General features: G+C 41.2%; 1 protein-coding gene across 1 annotated transcript in view; it reads left to right on the top strand.

Moving 5' to 3' along the window:
* dclk1a (doublecortin-like kinase 1a) overlaps nt 1–18939 on the top strand; it is a 266264-nt gene that overhangs the window by 170342 nt on the left and 76983 nt on the right. Inside the window, exons 6-8 of the mRNA XM_069891679.1 lie at nt 13383–13470; nt 14345–14453; nt 15887–15944. Of these exons, the coding sequence (XP_069747780.1) occupies nt 13383–13470; nt 14345–14453; nt 15887–15944 (255 nt within the window). The remainder of the gene's footprint in view (nt 1–13382; nt 13471–14344; nt 14454–15886; nt 15945–18939) is intronic.

The raw sequence follows: 18939 nt of genomic DNA, 5'->3' as shown, positions 1-18939 counted from the left end.
GGAGCAGAAGTTAAGGTCAGAGAGCATGCTCAAGGAACAACAGGAGTCAACAAGCAGGCACAAGTAAGGGCAGGATTTTTTATATTTTTTGTATTTCATAGCCAATGCAAATGGCGAGCAGGGCCATGCTCCTCTTGGAGTATGTGGATGGTCAGGTAAGCCAACACCATCTCTGGTGACTTCATCTGTGAGAAGAGCATCCAGTTGCAGCTCCTTACAAACCATATTAGGGAACTTGAGCTGGATGAACTATGGATCATTTGGGAGGCTGAGGGGATAGACAGGAGTTATAGGGAAGCAATCACACCTAGGAGCAGGAGAAAGGCAGCTGGGTGGCAGAAGAGGGAAAGGGAAAAGTCTGTCAGCGTAGGGTACCCCTGTGGCCTTTCGCCTCAATAACAAACCATTTTGGATATTGTTGAGGGGTATGACCTACCAGAGACAAGCCATAGTGGACATGTCTCTGGCATGGAGGCTTATGATAAAGAAAGGAAGGGAGGAGAAGTGGCGAGCTATATTGATGGAGGATTCAATAGTTCAAGGAACAGATATGATTCTGTGAAAGAAATAGAGAATCTTGAATGGTATGTTGCCTCCCTGTTGCTAAGGTCTGAGATATCTCAGATCGAGTTCACAGGAGGGAGAGTGAGCAGCCAGATATTGTGGTCCATGTAGGGAGCAATGACATGGGTAGGAAGGGTGATGAAGTCCTGTAAAGAGAGTTCAAGGAGTTAGATGCTCATTTGACGACAGGACCTCTAGGGTTGTGATCTCAGGATTGCTATCTGGGCCATTTGCTAATGAGGTTAGAAATAGGAGGATAATGCAGTTTAACACGTGGCTAGAGAGATGGTGTAGGAGGGAGGGCTTCAGATTTCTAAAGTATTGGGTTTTTTTCCAGGGATGGTGGGACCTGTGCTGGCATAAAGATTCGCATCTGAGCTGGAGAGGGACCAATATCCTTGTGGTAATGTTTGCTTCACTGGCAGGTTGAAGCTAGATTTGCAGGGGGTTAAGAATCAGAGTGCAAGAGCAGATAATGGATTGTGGATGGAAAATTATTGTGTTAAGGCTGCATACAAATACAGAAATCAAAGGGTTGTGCATGGAGGGAATAATATTCTGAAGTGTGTCTATTTCAATGCAAGGAATGTTTCTTTGGAAAGGGAGATGATCTTAGTGCATGGGTTGGCATGTGGGATTATGACATTGTGGCTATTAATGAAACTTGGTTGCAGGAGTGGTAGGATTGGAATGCTCAATGTTCTGGGGTTCTGTTGTTTCAGACGTGAAAGGGGGAGGGGTAGCATTGCTCATTAGGGAAAATATCACAGCTGTACTCAGACAGGATGGACTTGTCTACTGAGGCTATATGGATTGATCTGAGGAATGGGAAAAGTGTTATTGACGTGGGAATTGGAGGATCAAACCTGCAGAGATACCAGACAGCTGCAGGAAACATAAAGTTGTGATAGTAGGTGATTTTAACTTTCCACATTGACTGGGACTCTCATACTGTAAAATGGCTGGATGGAGTTTCAGAAATGTGTTCAGGGAAGGTTTCTAATCAATATGTAGAGGTACTAACTAGACAGAGTGCAATATTGGATCATAAAGTTGTGATAGTAGGTGATTTTAACTTTCCACATTGACTGGGACTCTCATACTGTAAAATGGCTGGATGGAGTTTCAGAAATGTGTTCAGGGAAGGTTTCTAATCAATATGTAGAGGTACTAACTAGACAGAGTGCAATATTGGATCTCCTATTAGGGAGCACAGTAGGACAGATGATAAATTGTGTGTAGGGGAACACTTTGGGTTCAGTAATCATAATGCTATTAGTTTCAAAATAATTATGGATAAGGATAGAGATTATAAATTGGAAATTATAAAGTGTGGATTGGGACAGTTTGTTTTCTGGCATGGATGTGCTTGATTAGTGGGCAGCTTTCAAAAGTGGCATTTTAGAGTATAGTGTGTGGTGGAGCACAGTACTGTAGGCATGACCTCGCTGGACTGTGCACGTTTGCCTGCCTTCTGTATCTGCAGCACCTCCCCGTAAGATCCCTTTAATAAAGGCTGATAGCCCTACTCTCCTCCCTCATACCTGCCTTGGACGTGAGCCAGCAGCATGTAGAGGCATGCCAAGGTTTTCTGATTAATAAAGCCTTTGACTCTTGCTTCATGATTGTGCCACACAGTGTTTGTATGTTCCTGTCAGGATTTAAGGAAAAGTTAATAGGTATAATGAACCTTAGTTTTTGAGGATATTCGGGATCTGGTTAAGAAGAAGATGAGGTCATATAGCAGGAATAAGCACAAGCAGTAAGTGAGGTCTTTGAGGAGGATAAAAAATGTAAGAAAAAAGAAATAAATCAGGAGGGCTAAAAGAAGACATATAAGGTGAAGGAAACTCCGAAGGGGAAATGTTTTGGTAATGATTTGGATTGTGGAATAAATGGCTTTGTGACTGTTTGCAGATGATACAAATATAGGTGGAGGGGCAGGTAATGAGGAGGAAATGGAGAGGCTGCAGAGAGCCTCAGATAGATTAGGAATATAGGAAACAAAGCGGGAAATGAAATATAGTGTTGTAAAGTATATGGTCATGCACTTTGGTAGAAGGAATAAAAGGCCAGACTAGATGAGCAGGCAGAGAAAAAGCAAGCAGGTGTTTCCCATTGAGGTTAGAAGAGATTTAAAAAAACTAGAGGACCTGGGTTAAGGTTAAAAGGGGAAATTTTTAAAGAGAATATTGGGGGAATATTTTCATGCAGAGAGCGGTAGGGGTGCGGAACGAGCTTCCAACTGAGTTTGTAGATGCAGGCTCAGTTTTGACATTTAAGAAGAATTTGGACAGTTACATGGATGGGAGGGGTATGGAGGGACATGGTCCAGGTTCAGGTCAGTGGGTCTATTGCAGAATAGTATTTTGACACAGGCTAGAAGAACCAAAGGTCCTGCTTCTGGGCTTCTATACGGTAGCTACTTGATTACCTTTCTAGAATCAACACACATTAAAGTTGTGTGGGAATATATCAGGCTTGTAGTTCTTCAGTAGAGCTTGGGCCCAATTATTACCAGTTTAGAAGAAATATTGAACTGAAGAAGATTACAATTGAATTTTCTACATAGAAATTGAGCATATCACTGACTACTAGAATTATTACTCCTCATTTTTTTTGTTGTCCTTGTGCCATCGAAGGAAGCTACTCGATCCATTGAGTTGAGGCCATTTCTCTGATCAATTGCATCAGTCTCCAAGTTCAAGTTTATTGTCATCTGATTGCACATATGCATTTACTACCCAACAAAACAGCATGTCTCTGGACCATACACAGACAAACAGTACACTCTACACACAAATGGCATGTATACATAGCGATGCAAAATAAATATATTTCAAAATATATTTTGATTCTAGGATTGTTCAACAGTCCCATTGCCTGCAAGAAGAAGCTGTTTCCCAGCCTGGGCATCCTGGTTTTTATGTTCCTATAACTCTTCCTTGAAGGTAGTGACTTAAAGATGCTGTGGGCTGGATGGTTAGGGCTCATCCCCTGAGTCCTCTTTTCACACCACTCCTTGCAGATATCATTGATAGAGGGAAGGGAGACCCCAGTGATCTTCTCAGCAGTTTTAATCACCCTCTGAACTGACCTCTGATCAGCTGCTTTGCAGCTATCATGCAGGATACCCTCTATTGTGCCCCTGTAGAACGTTGTTAAGACGGTGGCCGGGAGCATTGCCCTCCTCAACCTCCTTAGGAAGTTTAGGCACTGCTGCACTTTCCTGACTAATGAGGAGGTATTCTGAGTCCACGATAGATTGTCCTTTGAATGGTTGCCAAGGAAATGTTAAAGTTTTAAAATTGAAAAATAAAGCATCATCTCTCAACCTCTGATCCTAAATTTCATAAGATATTTATGGAAGATATGGAGCCATGTAAAGGGAGACTTTTCATTCTGTTTCAGTATCTATTTTCATACACAATTTCTGTGCAGTAAATAAATGATTCCTTCTAAGCTTCTTCAGTTCAATGCTTTTCAGCTGATTGCAATACATCTATCCAAGAAGAATTGAAGAATTTCACCCAAGGGCAGCTTGATTTAAATTTGTACTTGCCATTCATTACCAAGAAGACTGGTGCCATTTTAATGAGAATGAAAAGGACTAGCTTATTTTCACATTAACCCATTATATTCAAGATTCCTTTATTGTCATGTCATAAAACAGGTGGAATATTACGCAAAATCTGCTTTAAGGCAGACAGATTTGCCATCAGCAGAAATTGCCCAGTGCCTCTTACAATCAGAGAAAGAAAAGCATGAGGGTCCCCTAAGAGTCACCGAGGGTTCCCTCAGAGTCACTGAGTGTCTGTGGATTAGCCTCTAGTGCTCCCACAGCCACACAGACTCCAGCCCTTACCATCGGCAACCCAAGCTCCAGATCCAAGTTCCGACATGATCAAGAACTCTTTAGTAGCCTTGGCACCCTATTGCATCTCGGTTCTGATACCTGGTAGCCCGTCAGCCAGTCTTGAGCCAGTTTCCAGCAGCTGCCAATTTTTTTTATGCACTCAATTTTAGTTTAGCAATCCCAAGAAAACTTGGCCTCTTAACTTTATTCAGTTGTTTCTCTTTTCCACTTTTACAGATTTGAATCTTTAACTAACTTCATTACCAAAATTAAATGCAATTCCTAAAATTCAGTCTAACCAGAGTGATGTACCATGGCACAATTCTCATGCTTAAAGCTGCTTCATTTACATTTCGAACAATAATTTCAATGGAACAGTAATCAAATATGTTCTACAAATGGTTGATGATCTTATCTCCAAACTATTACCCTGGCAACAAAGACAAAAATACCTTCTATTTTGAATAATTTCATTCAACATCACAAAGATATTCTGGCATTAAGGTGGGATTCCTTGTGCAGAAAGGGAAATTGAGGAACAAGATATTGTGTGTCTTCTTAAAAACCCAAAATACTGATATTGTTGTTAATCTGAAATACAGAACCTGTTGGAATTAACACAGCAGTGTCGGTAGAATCTATGAAGATGGAGTTGATTTCACTCAAATTGCCTTTTGCTGATTGCAGACTCGGGAATCATCAAAAAATTCAAATCGCTATGTTATCACTTATTTTTTCTGATTTTCCACCAGTTAGGAGCATTGAATGTGACCTTCACGTTGATGGGCTTGAGCTGCCATAAGGTTTCTTGGTGAATGCTAGGAAGAAATTTGTATGGTGACTTGGTAACTGCTTCAATGGAACATAAAGGCTGCCAAAGGGTTGAGGGAAAATAGAAGGGCATGGCTAAAAATTAGTGGAGGAATGCAGAATCTCTCTGACAAGGTAGTTGAGGGAGAAATGGAGAGAGTGACAAAATGTTGTGGAGACTAATCTTTGATGAGAAATGATGTTATTGAAAGGCAAAGCAGAATCAAATGACTGCATGTCCTACTTCTGCTCCAATTCCTTAGTTATTTTCTTATTTATGTCAAAACAGGAGAATATAGATGTGGGGAGTGAGTGCTCATAAACTTGATGTTTCACTGAAGATCATTAAAAATTGCATAATGTGTCATTCCCGTCTTGGCTGGTAAACAAAATATATTTTCCAGAAGCAGTGGTAGACTTGGATAATTATAGGTTTCAGATAGGAGGTAGATAAGTATCTGGGTGGAAAGAACTTGCGGAGCTGTGGGGAGAATGGAACAAAATTTGACCAGACTTCAACCCATCCTCCAACCATTTATTGTAAATTAGAATGTTGTATTTCATTTTTTATGATTTCAGCCTATGAGACATAGGAACAAGAACAGGAACTACTGGATCTGGCCTGTCGACCCTGCTCTGGCTTTCAATAAGGTCATGGTTGATGTGGCCATGGACATCCAGGTGTACCCCTTAGCCCTTGATTCCTTTAGTATTCAAAAATTGATGTGCATCTTAAGTACATTTAATGAGGCTGCCTCTATTGCTTCAATGGGCAGAGAATTCTACAGATTTACTACTCTTTGTGAAAAGTTCACCATTATCTCCATCCATAATCTATTCCCCAAATTTTGAGACTATATCCCCAAGAACCTCTCTGGTCTAAATTCAATCCCTCTAGTAATGAAAGCTAACAACCCTTTGCTTTCTCCATTACCTGCTGATCCTGTAAAGTAATTTTATATGATCCACGAACATGCACTCCCATGCCTCTCTGCATCACAGCATGCAGTAATTTTCACCATTTAATTAGTGATCCGATTTACTATTTTTCTTTGAAAAGTGGATGATGTCCCATTTGTATCATTATTCTCTACCTGACTGATCCTTTGCCAGTTATTTAACTTCTTTATATTCTCCGCACAATTTGGTTTTCTACTCAATTTAGTGTAATCAGCAAACATAAATATGCTACACTTGGTCCCTCTCTAAATCATTACGTATACTGAGAATAGTTGTGGGCCCAGCACCACCCCTTGAAGAAGGGCTCAGGCCCAAAAATTGGTTATATATCTTTACCTCCAATGGATGTTGTGAGATCTACTGAGTTCCTCCAGCATTTCTGTATTGCTATTAATTACTGATTGCAATCCAGAGAAACTCAACTCTCTGCCTTCTATTGGTTGATTAATCCTTTAACCATGCTTATACATTGTCTCCAACTTGTGTAGTACCTTATTGAATGCCTCTGGAAATCTAAGTGACTACACCCCTCTGTTTCCCCTCTGTCCACTGCACTCATTTTATCTTCAAAGAAATTAGTTAAATGTGACTTTCCTTTCCTGAATCCATGCTGTTGTCTGATGGAACAATTTATATCTGGATATCTCACTATTTCTTCCTTAATGACAGCTTCAAGCAATTTCCCAGTTATGAACCTTAAGATCACTGGCCTATGGATGTCTTTACTTTACCTCAGTGGTGTTCATTTGCAAACCATAGGAAGCATTTTCTTTTCTTTCACAGCCTTGTAAGTAAAGTAGAATTGGGGCCTTCTAGTTTTCCTCTCCCATACTTGGGAGCTTCTGACTTTACCTTCATTTATTTCCCCTGCCCTGAAAATGTTGGTGGACATTCTCTGTCAACCACTGTGACCATCTTTGTGCTGTTGGTGTTTCCACAATGATGAGAAGTAGGGTGTCGTGAGGAATTTAACCCAATGACAACCTTACTCCCAGTGACAACCTTTCTCTCAGACACAGGTTTATGTTTGGGTCTGGTTGTTGTGAGGTAAAAATTATTTCCACTCTGACTTTCCATGTGATGAAGATGATCAGAAAAATATAATACTGAAGTCATCATTTGAATTGCTGTATCTTCTCCTGTTGATAATGGAGAGATTTTTGCCTTCACAGGATATTGACATTGGAGGTGCGACCAGCATTTGTTACCCATCCTAATTGCCCTTGAGAAGATGGTGCTGGGCCAGGTGCTTGAACCATTGCAGTTCAAAGGGTTCTGACATTGAAGAAGGAACAATGACATATTTCAAAGTTAGGAAACCAGATGGTTTTGAGATGAATATGAAGATACTGATGATTCTTTTACATGTTGTGGAAGTCATAGTGAAGGTGCTGTTGAAGGAAGTTTTTTGAGTTTGAGGAGAACATCTCAGAAATTATGCATTGCTGCAGCCACAATTGTGGTACTGTGGTAGTGGGAATCAAATTTCATTGTGGATGGGTACCAGCTTGCCTTAATCCAACTTTTCCAGTGGCTCATTTCAAGAGAAGGGTGGGGAAAGAGACTAATGAATTGGTTTTACCCCAAAATGATACACATTGACAGGCTGAATGGTTTCACTGTTGTAACCCATTTTATTTTTCTATTATTTGTAGTGTTTCACTTTGTTGGGAAGATGCTAGCATTTTCGTTGCAGTAGAAGTGAGGCTAGTTCTGGAACATACTTGTTAACATTATTGCATAGCTTTTGATGCATCCTGTGTGCTTGGCCACTGTTTTTTAATGAAAATATTATGTGGAATGAGCTAAATTGGCTGGGTAAAATAAATATACAGGTCCTCCATGATTTATGGACATATGAGTGAGCATTTGGGAAACTGGTGAGATGGATAGGGATGAATTTGCTGGCTGTTGAGGGGTTGCAGACATCTTCTGCTGGATAGGAACAAGGCATTTCCCTCCACCACCTCTCCGAGCCACAACAATCGGGGGCTGAGTCAAGCAGAACAGATCTGGAAGCACTGAGCAAATGCGCTCACATACTTTTCCCATGCCTGCTCACTCTCACAACACAATTGTTTCTGTGATCCTCTCTCTCGCAGTTTTTTTAAAATTATTTGCACCTTACGAATAGAATAGTAGAGCATGTGACAGACCCTTTGAGTCACGTTTCGGTGAATAGATAGGGCTCTGAACAGATCTGTGGAATGGAACACGATCATTATCTAGGGTATTTCTGTATGGGGCTTCTGGATAAAGATTGTTGGAAGGATTTGAATTATCCATTGCACTCATTAAAAATACTTTCATTACTGAAGATGGGGAAATTTTATGGAGTTTCCTCTCCTTATGGTTTTAATGAGATTCCAGAACTTAGCTGTATAAACAGTGTACATGTCCTGTGAAGCAAGTTCATCTTGTTATGCATCAATTTTGGTATCCTTGGCATTGCACTTGGAAGATCTTCCTGTTGAACATTGGTAAACTACTGTAGAGGTGTAGCCAGGTTCTAAAGTTAAGGGGACTGAACACATAAAAAAGGCACCAGGACACAGACCAGATGGTGAGTCAGTGGTTGAGTGGTTGAGTGGTGGTAGAATTGGACAGGAGTGGGGCAGGGAGGGTGGCAGTGGCATTGGACAGGGGGTTGTGAGGGGGAAGGGGGGTCCTCCTGTACAACCCCCTTCCCCAAGCTACGTCACTGAACTACTGGCTTGCTAGGATGTGCAAGATTGAAGGATGTGAAACGTGAAGGATGTGTAAGCCATGAGGTTGCTAATTGCAGTGGGTTAATGGTTCTTCTGTTGTTTATGGATGTGCCATTTTGAGTTGCTGGACCTGTTTTGAATTTGTATGTTTAATATCATGATTGGCCTGTTATCCTGAAATATGCTTGTGCTTTAGTTATTTTATAAATGAAGTTCAGTTCCAATATCAAGGCCTGAACTCATGTCAACTCAAAGTAAAGAGCAAAGTATTTTTGAGTTTTGTGTCCAATGCTATTCTTTGAGACTGTGAATATACACTTGTATGGATGACACATGTATTCAAAGTTAAAAGAAAGAACAAAGAAATTTCTGACCAACAACATTTTAAAATTTAATTTTTAAAAAAATAATAAAACAATGCAGTAAAACATCTGGATTCTGGCACCTATGAAGATCGGTAGATGCCGGATAAGTGAATAAGTGAATGGCCAACTAATGGAGAGGCCCAACAATTTTAAATTTCTGTATGATTTCACCTATTTATTTTTTGCAATTTTTATTTTGCTGGTTGCTTGAGGCTGCCAATTGCTTGAATTCTTGATAATAAGGTTTTTGTCTGTATAAGGAAAATTTAAAAAAACCTCAGACAATTGATTGAATTGTGAGATAACTTGTTTAAAGCCGTTTGATTAAATCTTGTGAGCAGAAGTTTTGTAGTTATCACTTGCTCCTTTTACTAGGAAATTTCATCGTAGAGGTTGTGTGTTTTTGCTTTCAGCATGTATATTATTCATTGCTGTATCTGACCCGACCTTGTTGGTTTTCGTGCAGTTGGATAATCATGTTGAGGAACTTTGGGGGACATCCGATGCGCTCTAGTATTTGCCAAAGCCCTTTCCTGCTCACGGTGTCGAAGGCTTTGGTGAGGTCAACAAAGGTGATGTAGAGTCCTTTGTTTTGTTCTCTGCACTTTTCTTGGAGCTGTCTGAGGGCAAAGACCATGTCAGTAGTTCCTCTGTTTGCGCGAAAGCCGCACTGTGATTCTGGGAGAAAATTCTCGGCGACACTAGGTATTATTCTATTTAGTAGAATCCTAGCGAAGATTTTGCCTGCAATGGAGAGCAGCGTGATTCCCCTGTAGTTTGAGCAGTCTGATTTCTCGCCTTTGTTTTTGTACAGGGTGATGATGGTGGCATCACAAAGGTCCTGAGGCAGTTTTCCTTGGTCCCAACAAAGCTTGAAAAACTCATGCAGGTTGGCATGCAGAGTTTTGCCGCCAGCCTTCCAGACCTCTGGGGGGATTCCATCCATACCTGCTGCTTTGCCACTTTTCAGTTGTTCGATTGCCTTATATGTCTCATCCTGGGTGAGGACCTCATCCAGCTCTAGCCTTAGGGGCTGTTGAGGGAGCTGGAGCAGGGCGGAATCTTGGACTGAGCGGTTGGCACTGAAAAGAGATTGGAAGTGTTCTGACCATCGGTTGAGGATGGAGATCTTGTCGCTGAGGAGGACTTTGCCGTCTGAGCTGCGCAGCGGGCTTTGGACTTGGGGTGAGGGGCCGTACACAGCCTTTAGAGCCTCGTAGAAACCCCTGAAGTCGCCAATGTCTGCGCTGAGCTGGGTTCGTTTGGCGAGGCTCGTCCACCACTCATTTTGGATCTCCCGGAGTTTGCGCTGAAGATGGCTGCATGTGCGACGGAAGGCTTGTTTCTTCTCTGGACAGGACAGCTTTGTAAGGTGAGCCTGGTGGGCAGCTCGCTTCTTTGCCAGCAGCTCCTGGATTTCCTGGCTGTTTTCGTCGAACCAGTCCTTGTTTTTCCTGGAGGAGAAGCCCAGTACCTCTTCAGTGGATTGCAGTATGGTAGTCTTCAACTGATCCCAGAGGGTTTCAGGGGACGGGTCCGTGAGGCGGGTTGCATTGTCGAGCTTTGCTTTGAGGTTTGCATGGAAGTTTCCTCTCGCTTCGTCTGACTGCAGGTTTCCAACATTGAACCTCTTTCTGGGGGCTTTACTGTTCCTGGGCTTTGGCTTGAAGTGAAGGTTGAGCTTGCAGCGAATTAACAATGGCGTGAAACAAGGCTGTGTTCTCGCACCGACCCTCTTTTCAATCTTCTTCAGCATGATGCTGAACCAAGCCATGAAAGACCTCAACAGTGAAGACGCTGTTTACATCCAGTACCGCACAGATGGCAGTCTCTTCAATCTGAGGCGCCTACAAGCTCACACCAAGACACAAGAGCAACTTGTCCGTGAACTACTCTTTGCAGACGATGCCGCTTTAGTTGCCCATTCAGAGCCAGCTCTTCAGCGCTTGACGTCCTGCTTTGTGGAAACTGCCAAAATGTTTGGCCTGGAAGTCAGCCTGAAGAAAACTGAGGTCCTCCATCAGCCAGCTCCCCACCATGACTACCAGCCCCCCCACATCTCCATCGGGCACACAAAACTCAAAATGGTCAACTAGTTTACCTATCTCGGCTGCACCATTTCATCAGATGCAAGGATCGACAATGAGATAGACAACAGACTCGCCAAGGCAAATAGCGCCTTTGGAAGACTACACAAAAGAGTCTGGAAAAACAACCAACTGAAAAACCTCACAAAGATAAGCGTATACAGAGCCGTTGTCATACCCACACTCCTGTTCGGCTCCGAATCATGGGTCCTCTACCGGCATCACCTACGGCTCCTAGAACGCTTCCACCAGCGTTGTCTCCGCTCCATCCTCAACATCCATTGGAGCGCTTTCATCCCTAACGTCGAAGTACTCGAGGTGGCAGAGGTCGACAGCATCGAGTCCACGCTGCTGAAGATCCAGCTGCGCTGGGTGGGTCACGTCTCCAGAATGGAGGACCATCGCCTTCCCAAGATCGTGTTATATGGCGAGCTCTCCACTGGCCACCGTGACAGAGGTGCACCAAAGAAAAGGTACAAGGACTGCCTAAAGAAATCTCTTGGTGCCTGCCACATTGACCACCGCCAGTGGGCTGATATCGCCTCAAACCGTGCATCTTGGCGCCTCACAGTTTGGCGGGCAGCAACCTCCTTTGAAGAAGACCGCAGAGCCCACCTCACTGACAAAAGGCAAAGGAGGAAAAACCCAACACCCAACCCCAACCCACCAATTTTCCCCTGCAGCCGCTGCAACCGTGTCTGCCTGTCCCGCATCTGACTTGTCAGCCACAAACGAGCCTGCAGCTGACGTGGACTTTTACCCCCTCCATAAATCTTCGTCCGCGAAGCCAAGCCAAAGAAAGATGTATATTATTGTTTTTTTTTTCAGTTTTGGGTTAAAACAGGTATTAATAGGTTTAGTGATAGATTGTGTGCCTGCTCTCTTCTATATTCCAGACCTCTAAGTCGATTCTATTTACAAGTTCCATCACTTAGAAGGAAAGTGGTTTATTTTTAATAAATGCAAAATGTTTATATCGATACAATGAAGGTCTTAAAAACTGAGTGCTTGCATAGTATAATCCAAAATCACATCTTTACATCCATAACAAAAATCGAACATGCCCTTATTTCTCATAATTGACTATCGATTTCTTGTGTACTCAGAATAAGGATTGCATCGAATATTAAATCAGAATATCAGCAAAACAATACATTTATGAAAATTAGTAAATGTCTACGTCAGTTTGATTTTCCTTTTAGATTAGTTTGAATAGAAATAAAGATTGGACATGGTGTGAAATAGCCTATAGATTTGTTCCTTTTTTTTTGCCACTTACAAGGATCAATTTCATCCCCTTTTTATGTTAACAGATTATGTTTCAAGTATAGACCTCAAAAGCAACAGCTAGATCAGTGTTGCGCGTCCGTCATGAAGTAACAGATACAATCGTGTATGCAATAGATCACAGCTGGTTACTTTTTAAACTATTTTATAAGATCTTTAAATACTTCAACTAAGAGGATATTTACATATCGAGAGCTGTTAATGACCTTTTTTCTGTTTTTATTACCCTGGATATATGAAATAATCTTTTTTTTGCATCTGATTTTTGTGAGCTAAATAGGTTATCAATGCAAACCATGAGAAGGTGTAGGAAGAGTTATTTTACTTGATTTAGACATCTGCAACAAATTTGGTGGATGTTTAATTATTTCTTGTCACCTTAAGCAGATGAAATCACATATTTCTAGTCTTTTAGGACTGAAATTTTTGTTTGACTCTTTGCGTATAATATGAAATGGAAGTGATCCATGTTAAAATCTAATTTCAAAATATTAGAGCTTGGATTTACAAATGTCCATAATTAATCATTGAGTTTCCTTTGAAAGCAAAGGTTAATAATTTCAGACAGTTAACTTCAGCGTGAAATATTACTCTTCAAATAATTGAAGTTGACCTTTTCTTTATAATGGAAATAAAATGCAGCTGTTGCATGATTATTAAGGCACTTCAGCAGATAATTATAGATGAGGTTTATGATGAATCTAATATAATCACTTACTGCAATTAATTTTTTCTTTGCTGTTAGAGCCCTCAACACGGTGGATCCTCAACATCTCTGGCATCCACCAAAGTTTGTAGTTCCATAGATGACAATGATGGGCCAGTTGGTGAAGGTATAAATCTTAGATCTCTGTAGATTAACATTCTTTTAACATGTAGTGTTGTAACATTGATTTATTATAGTATCCTTTTTATAGTTTATTTTAGATGTCTGTTGTTGTGGGTGCTGGGCCCACAACTATTCACAGTATATGTCCGTTGCAATTAATTGCTGGGAAGGTTATTTTATAAGGAACATTTTATAGAAGTCTCTAAAGCCCAAAATAACAGCTGCTAGAAATCTAAAGTTAGAACAGAGAAAATGCTGGAAAATTTCAACAGGTCAAGCAACATCTGTGAAGAGAGAAGGAGAATTGATGTTTCTTATTGATGACCTTTTATTACAACTGGGAAGGTTACTTTTTAAAAAAAAAAGATTTATGTTACAGTGAAAAGAGCAAAGGGTGTTTGCAAATTTATCTTTATGTGATTATTCTATTGTGCAGTCCTATTTGTTTGCTTATTTATACATTCCCTCAATTTTTAAAGTCGTCTTACAAAATTTTAAACACTGATGAGATGATGTCGATCAATAATTAGAATTTAATGTTTTTGGGAAGAATACTTTATGTGTGTCAAAGTACCTTACTATGGCAAAATAAATGTTTATTGATCATAAAACATTAAATAGTTCACATTTTAAGACACTACATTTTATATTTAAAATATTTTAGCTTAGAAATCATTGCTGACTATGTCCACATATTTGAATTTACCTTTCCTTGACTTTATTATGTTAAAGGTTATAAAACCATGTTGCCTGGTTGGCACCTGCATTAAAATGGAATATACAAATTTTTCACAATTGTAACCAATAGTTATTTCAAGCCTTTATCTTTACATGATAATCAAGGCATTGATATTGTTAACTCGTATATATTCTTGCAGAGGTTGTGGAGGAGGTGTTCCAGGTGCCAGCATCTATAGCTGAACGGTACAAAGTTGGAAGAACAATAGGGGATGGAAATTTTGCAATTGTGAAAGAATGCATAGAAAGGTTAGTATGTAAAATAGACATTATCATATATTGTTCTATTGGATTTTCCGGATTGGTGTACTTGAGGAATTGGTGACTAATGAGTGTTAGAAAGGGCAGGAAATTAGTTACTTCATATCTCCTTTTGAGGTGCAGTTCAAGTATATTTAAAGGAGTTGGAAACATCTTGCCTTTAGTGCAAGTTCCTGAAGGTAGCTAACATGAAGGCCTTTGATTTGACCTCATGATCTCAACCATCTGACAGATTAATTGGATCACAATTGAAGCATTTTGCAATGTCTCCTTCATTGCCTATGAGTGATCAGAAAAGATTGGCTTTGTTTTTTGCACTAGGCATGCGTATGCTGGCATGAGACATTGCCGGATGATTTTCTCCTTGGGGTTGATCCCAGGGTGAGGCTTTGGGGAGTATTGAATGGTAGACAATTGAGGAGTGCAGAGCAACAAAGGGATTGAGGAGTGATGGTAAATAGTACCCTCAAGGCTGATACTCAGGTAGTTGGTGTGGTGAAGAAGGCATTTGGAATGTTGGCCTTCATAAATCGGAGTATTGAATTCAAGAGTAGGGAGGTTATGATGAAATTGTACAAGGCATTGGTGAGGCCAAATTTGGAGTACTGTGTACAGTTTTGGTCACCAAATTATAGGAAAGATATAAACAAAATAGAGAGAGTGCAGAGAAGGTTCACGAGAATGTTGACAGGATTTCAGAGTCTGAGTTCCAGGGAAAGGTTGTGCAGACTGGGGCTTTTTTCTCTGGAGCGTAGAAGATTGAGAGGGGACTTGATAGAGGTGTTTAAGATTTTGAAAGGGACAGACAGAGTAAATGTGGATAGGCTTTTTCAATTAAGAAAGGGGGAGATTCAAACTAGAGGACATGGTTTAAGATTGAAGGGGGAAAATTATAAGGGGAACATGAGGGGAAATTTCTTTACGCAGAGGGTGGTGGGGATGTGGAATGAGCTTCCGGCAGACGTGGTCGAGGAGGGATCATTGGTTACATTTAAGGAAAGACTGGATCGTTACATGGATAGGAGGGGACTAGAGGGGTATGGACCTGGTGCTGGTCAGTGGGACTAGGAGGGTGGGGATTTGCTACGGCATGGACTAGTAGGGCCGAACTGGCCTGTTCTGTGCTGTAAGTGGTTATATGGTTAAGATGGTGTGAGGGTGAGGTGATGTAATGGCAGTGCATCAGGGCCATGTAATTGCCCAAACAAGGAGCTCCTTCATTGATGATCCCCTCATTGAAGAAAATATAACCCACTCTTTTTTAACCACATGATTATATTCCACACATTATTTAAAAATTGTGTTTTCAGGATCTGCAGATTTAATTAGATTTAATTCTGATTGCTCAGCAGTTGCAATTTACTTTTTTACTTGTTCTGTGCAATTATTTAAATGTTTTATTTTGCTTCTTTTTTCATCAGATCAACCAGCAGAGAATATGCTTTGAAAATTATTAATAAAAGCAAGTGTAGAGGAAAAGTGAGTACCAAATGAATTATTTTTCTCTTACACTGCTACTGTTTGCAAATATTGAACTGACTTTTCCTGAGTGGGATTTATTACCCTGTTCATCATTCATCAGAATTTCTCCAGGAGATCAACAATGACCTGAGTGGTGACAGGTCCTTGAGAAATGTGAGTGAATGACATGTGTAGGTTTTAACAAGGCCCACACACAAAACTTGTTTTGAATAATGTCAACATACAGCAAAGCTCCTTCCTTTGCATTGTTGTCTGTCAAAACCATCAGGGTCTTCACTAGCCCAGTTCTGATGGGAATTGTAAACTTGGAAATCCTGAACTTGCCATCTGAGCTCCAATGATCATCTCCCTCTGAAAGAAGGGAAGTTGAACTTGGTTGGGATGGCGGTGCATTTAGATTAAGGAAACACAGCTTTAGATTCTGTATTTTGCCAGAAAGGGCACATTGATTTCCCTAAGCATTGAGAGCTGCAAAAGATCTACAGTGAGTGGCTGAGGATCACAGTGCCTTCTTCCATAGGGTTGTCTCTGATTTTCTGTATCCAGCTGCCTGCTTTCCATTGTACCTCATCACTCCCTGCTCTGATTTGTAGAAGCTGTCAGTGTCTGCAGTTTGGTAGGAACCCACTCTCCATCATACCTCATTGCTCTCTGATCCCAATTCACAGAAGCTGTCAGTTACTGACAGTGCTCGTAAACGCAGAGCCCAAAGTGAACCCTGCCTTATGCAGCAGCTGCCTTTGTTCCACCAAATTCACACAATCCGTGCAGGTCTCCCTGAGCTGAGAAATTGAGGCCTGCCTGCCTCTCCTGTTACAACACCCGCCTCCTGATTTAACCTCAATTGACATAACCATTTACCAACTATTTGGTAAATGGGAGGCATGGCCTTGTCCCTCCACTCTGTCCTGACCCACCTGGAGAACAACACCTCAGCCAGGGTGCTGTTCATTGATGGCTCAGCATTTAATACGATGATACTTAAGAGGCTTATGGAGAAGCTGTGCTCACTGGGACTCAACATTCCTCTCTGTAACTGGATTCTGGACTTCCTAACAGAAAGACCACAGTCTGTCCGGATTAGCATCAAGCACCATCACTGATGTACCTCAGTACTATGTACTCAGCCTACTCTTGTTTGCGCTACTGAACCACAACTGCATCACCAGATCCGGCTCCAACAGAGTATTCGTTTGCTAATGACACAACGGCCGCATCAGGCAGCAATGATGAGTCGCACTACAGAGAAGAGGTGGAAAATCTCGTGAAATGGTATGAGAATAATAACCTGAGTCTCAACATGGACAAGACGAAGGAGATGATTGTAGACTTCAGGATCAGGGTCGACCATTCTCCACTACACATTAATAGCTCAGCAATGGAGAGATAGTAGAAAACACCAGTTTCCTCGGAGTCCACTTAAGAAGTGACCTATCCTGATCCATGTAACATCTCACTTGTCAGGAAGACTGAAGCAGGCAAAAGATTACCGGCCACATCCTGTCAACTTTCCACAGGAGATCTATTGAAGGCTGGTTCCATCACAGTGTAGTATAGTTACTGTAGAGCATCAGATCGGAGGTCAATCCACAAGGCTATAGGTGTGGTAGAGAGTATCATTGAGGTCTCCCTGCCCCCCATCAATGTGATTTATTGGGACTGCAGTCTAAAAAGGGCTCGCAAAATCAGTGAGGACCTCTACCACCTTGCACGTAGCATCTTTCAGCTATTCCCATTGGGAAAGAGATGCAGGAGTATCAGAGCCAGAACCACCAGGCTGAGGAACAGCTTCTTCCCAAGGGCAGAGGGGCCACTGAATGACTGCTCAAACCAACCCTCCGTCACTCAACTATTTATTTAACAATATTTATTCAAGTTAATATTTGTTTATGCATACTCTGCATAAAAATTATTTATCTGTATGTGTGTTTTGTCTGTATGTGTGCTTGCAGTGTGCTGCACTGAGGACCAGAGAACACTGTTTCATTGGGTTATACTTGTACAATCAGATGATAAATAAACATGAACTTGAACTCTCAGGTTAACCACAACCACAGTTTCTGCCGCAACTACTTCCCAACTTCACTGTCTCTGCCATAGCTGTGAAAGCCACCCAACTATTTCTGTGTATGGCTCCCTGGGTAGATGCTCAGAAGGCTGAGCAGTACCACAGGCCAGATCCCAAAGCTAATGTGGATGTGGCAGGAGCTGCAGCCAAGTCCACGCCATGTTCTCTCAGCCCAGGCTGGAGGATCGGAGAGTATATGGAAATATCCCCAGGCAAGACAGCTCAAGCAGTTGTATTAACTCTGGTTCTTTCTCCACACATGCTAACTGACCAGCCGAGCATTTTCCATTTTTATTTCAGATTTCCAGCACGTGCAATGAGTTTTTTAAATGAGAGGTTATGTTACTCTTTAATTATTTTTGGTTTCTTTAATGCTACCTTTGAGTACTTTAAGTCTGTATTTTTTTTAGTTTAAAACTACGCTGTATTTTAATTGAACTTTTATGACTTTTAAGATGAGAGACATCAGAAATATTTATATTTCTCTAAAGCTGCTGTCTGCCAAAGGTAGTTTAAGTTCTACATTGTGATGTCAATCTGTTATATTGTTTGAGTCCCTACCCCCAATAAGACAGTGGGATGTGGCCTGTGAGACAGCTTCTCTGCACCTAACTGAGGTTTGGAAAGAGGGCTGTCACCAGGCAGGGAGGCCTGCACCAGCAAATTTTGAGCCATTGTTCCTGAATTTTCAAGGTGTTCAAATGTATAAGAAATTAAAAATTTGGCTAATGATTTTTAAAAATGTAATTAAATTTAAATTCAAAATTATGATGACATTTTAAAGTGAATGGACTTGTGTCCAGCCCAAAAACTGAGAGTAGATGCTGGTAAATTCCAGCAAGCTTGTGCTTGTCCATTAAACTTTATTGGAAGTGCAGCAATAGTACACAGCTGGTAAGTGACTGGTGGAGCTTGACTGATCCA

The sequence above is a fragment of the Narcine bancroftii genome, chromosome 7 (genome assembly GCF_036971445.1).
Source record: "Narcine bancroftii isolate sNarBan1 chromosome 7, sNarBan1.hap1, whole genome shotgun sequence".
Classification (NCBI taxonomy): Eukaryota; Metazoa; Chordata; class Chondrichthyes; order Torpediniformes; family Narcinidae; genus Narcine; species Narcine bancroftii.
This window is presented reverse-complemented; position numbering and strand designations above follow the sequence as displayed.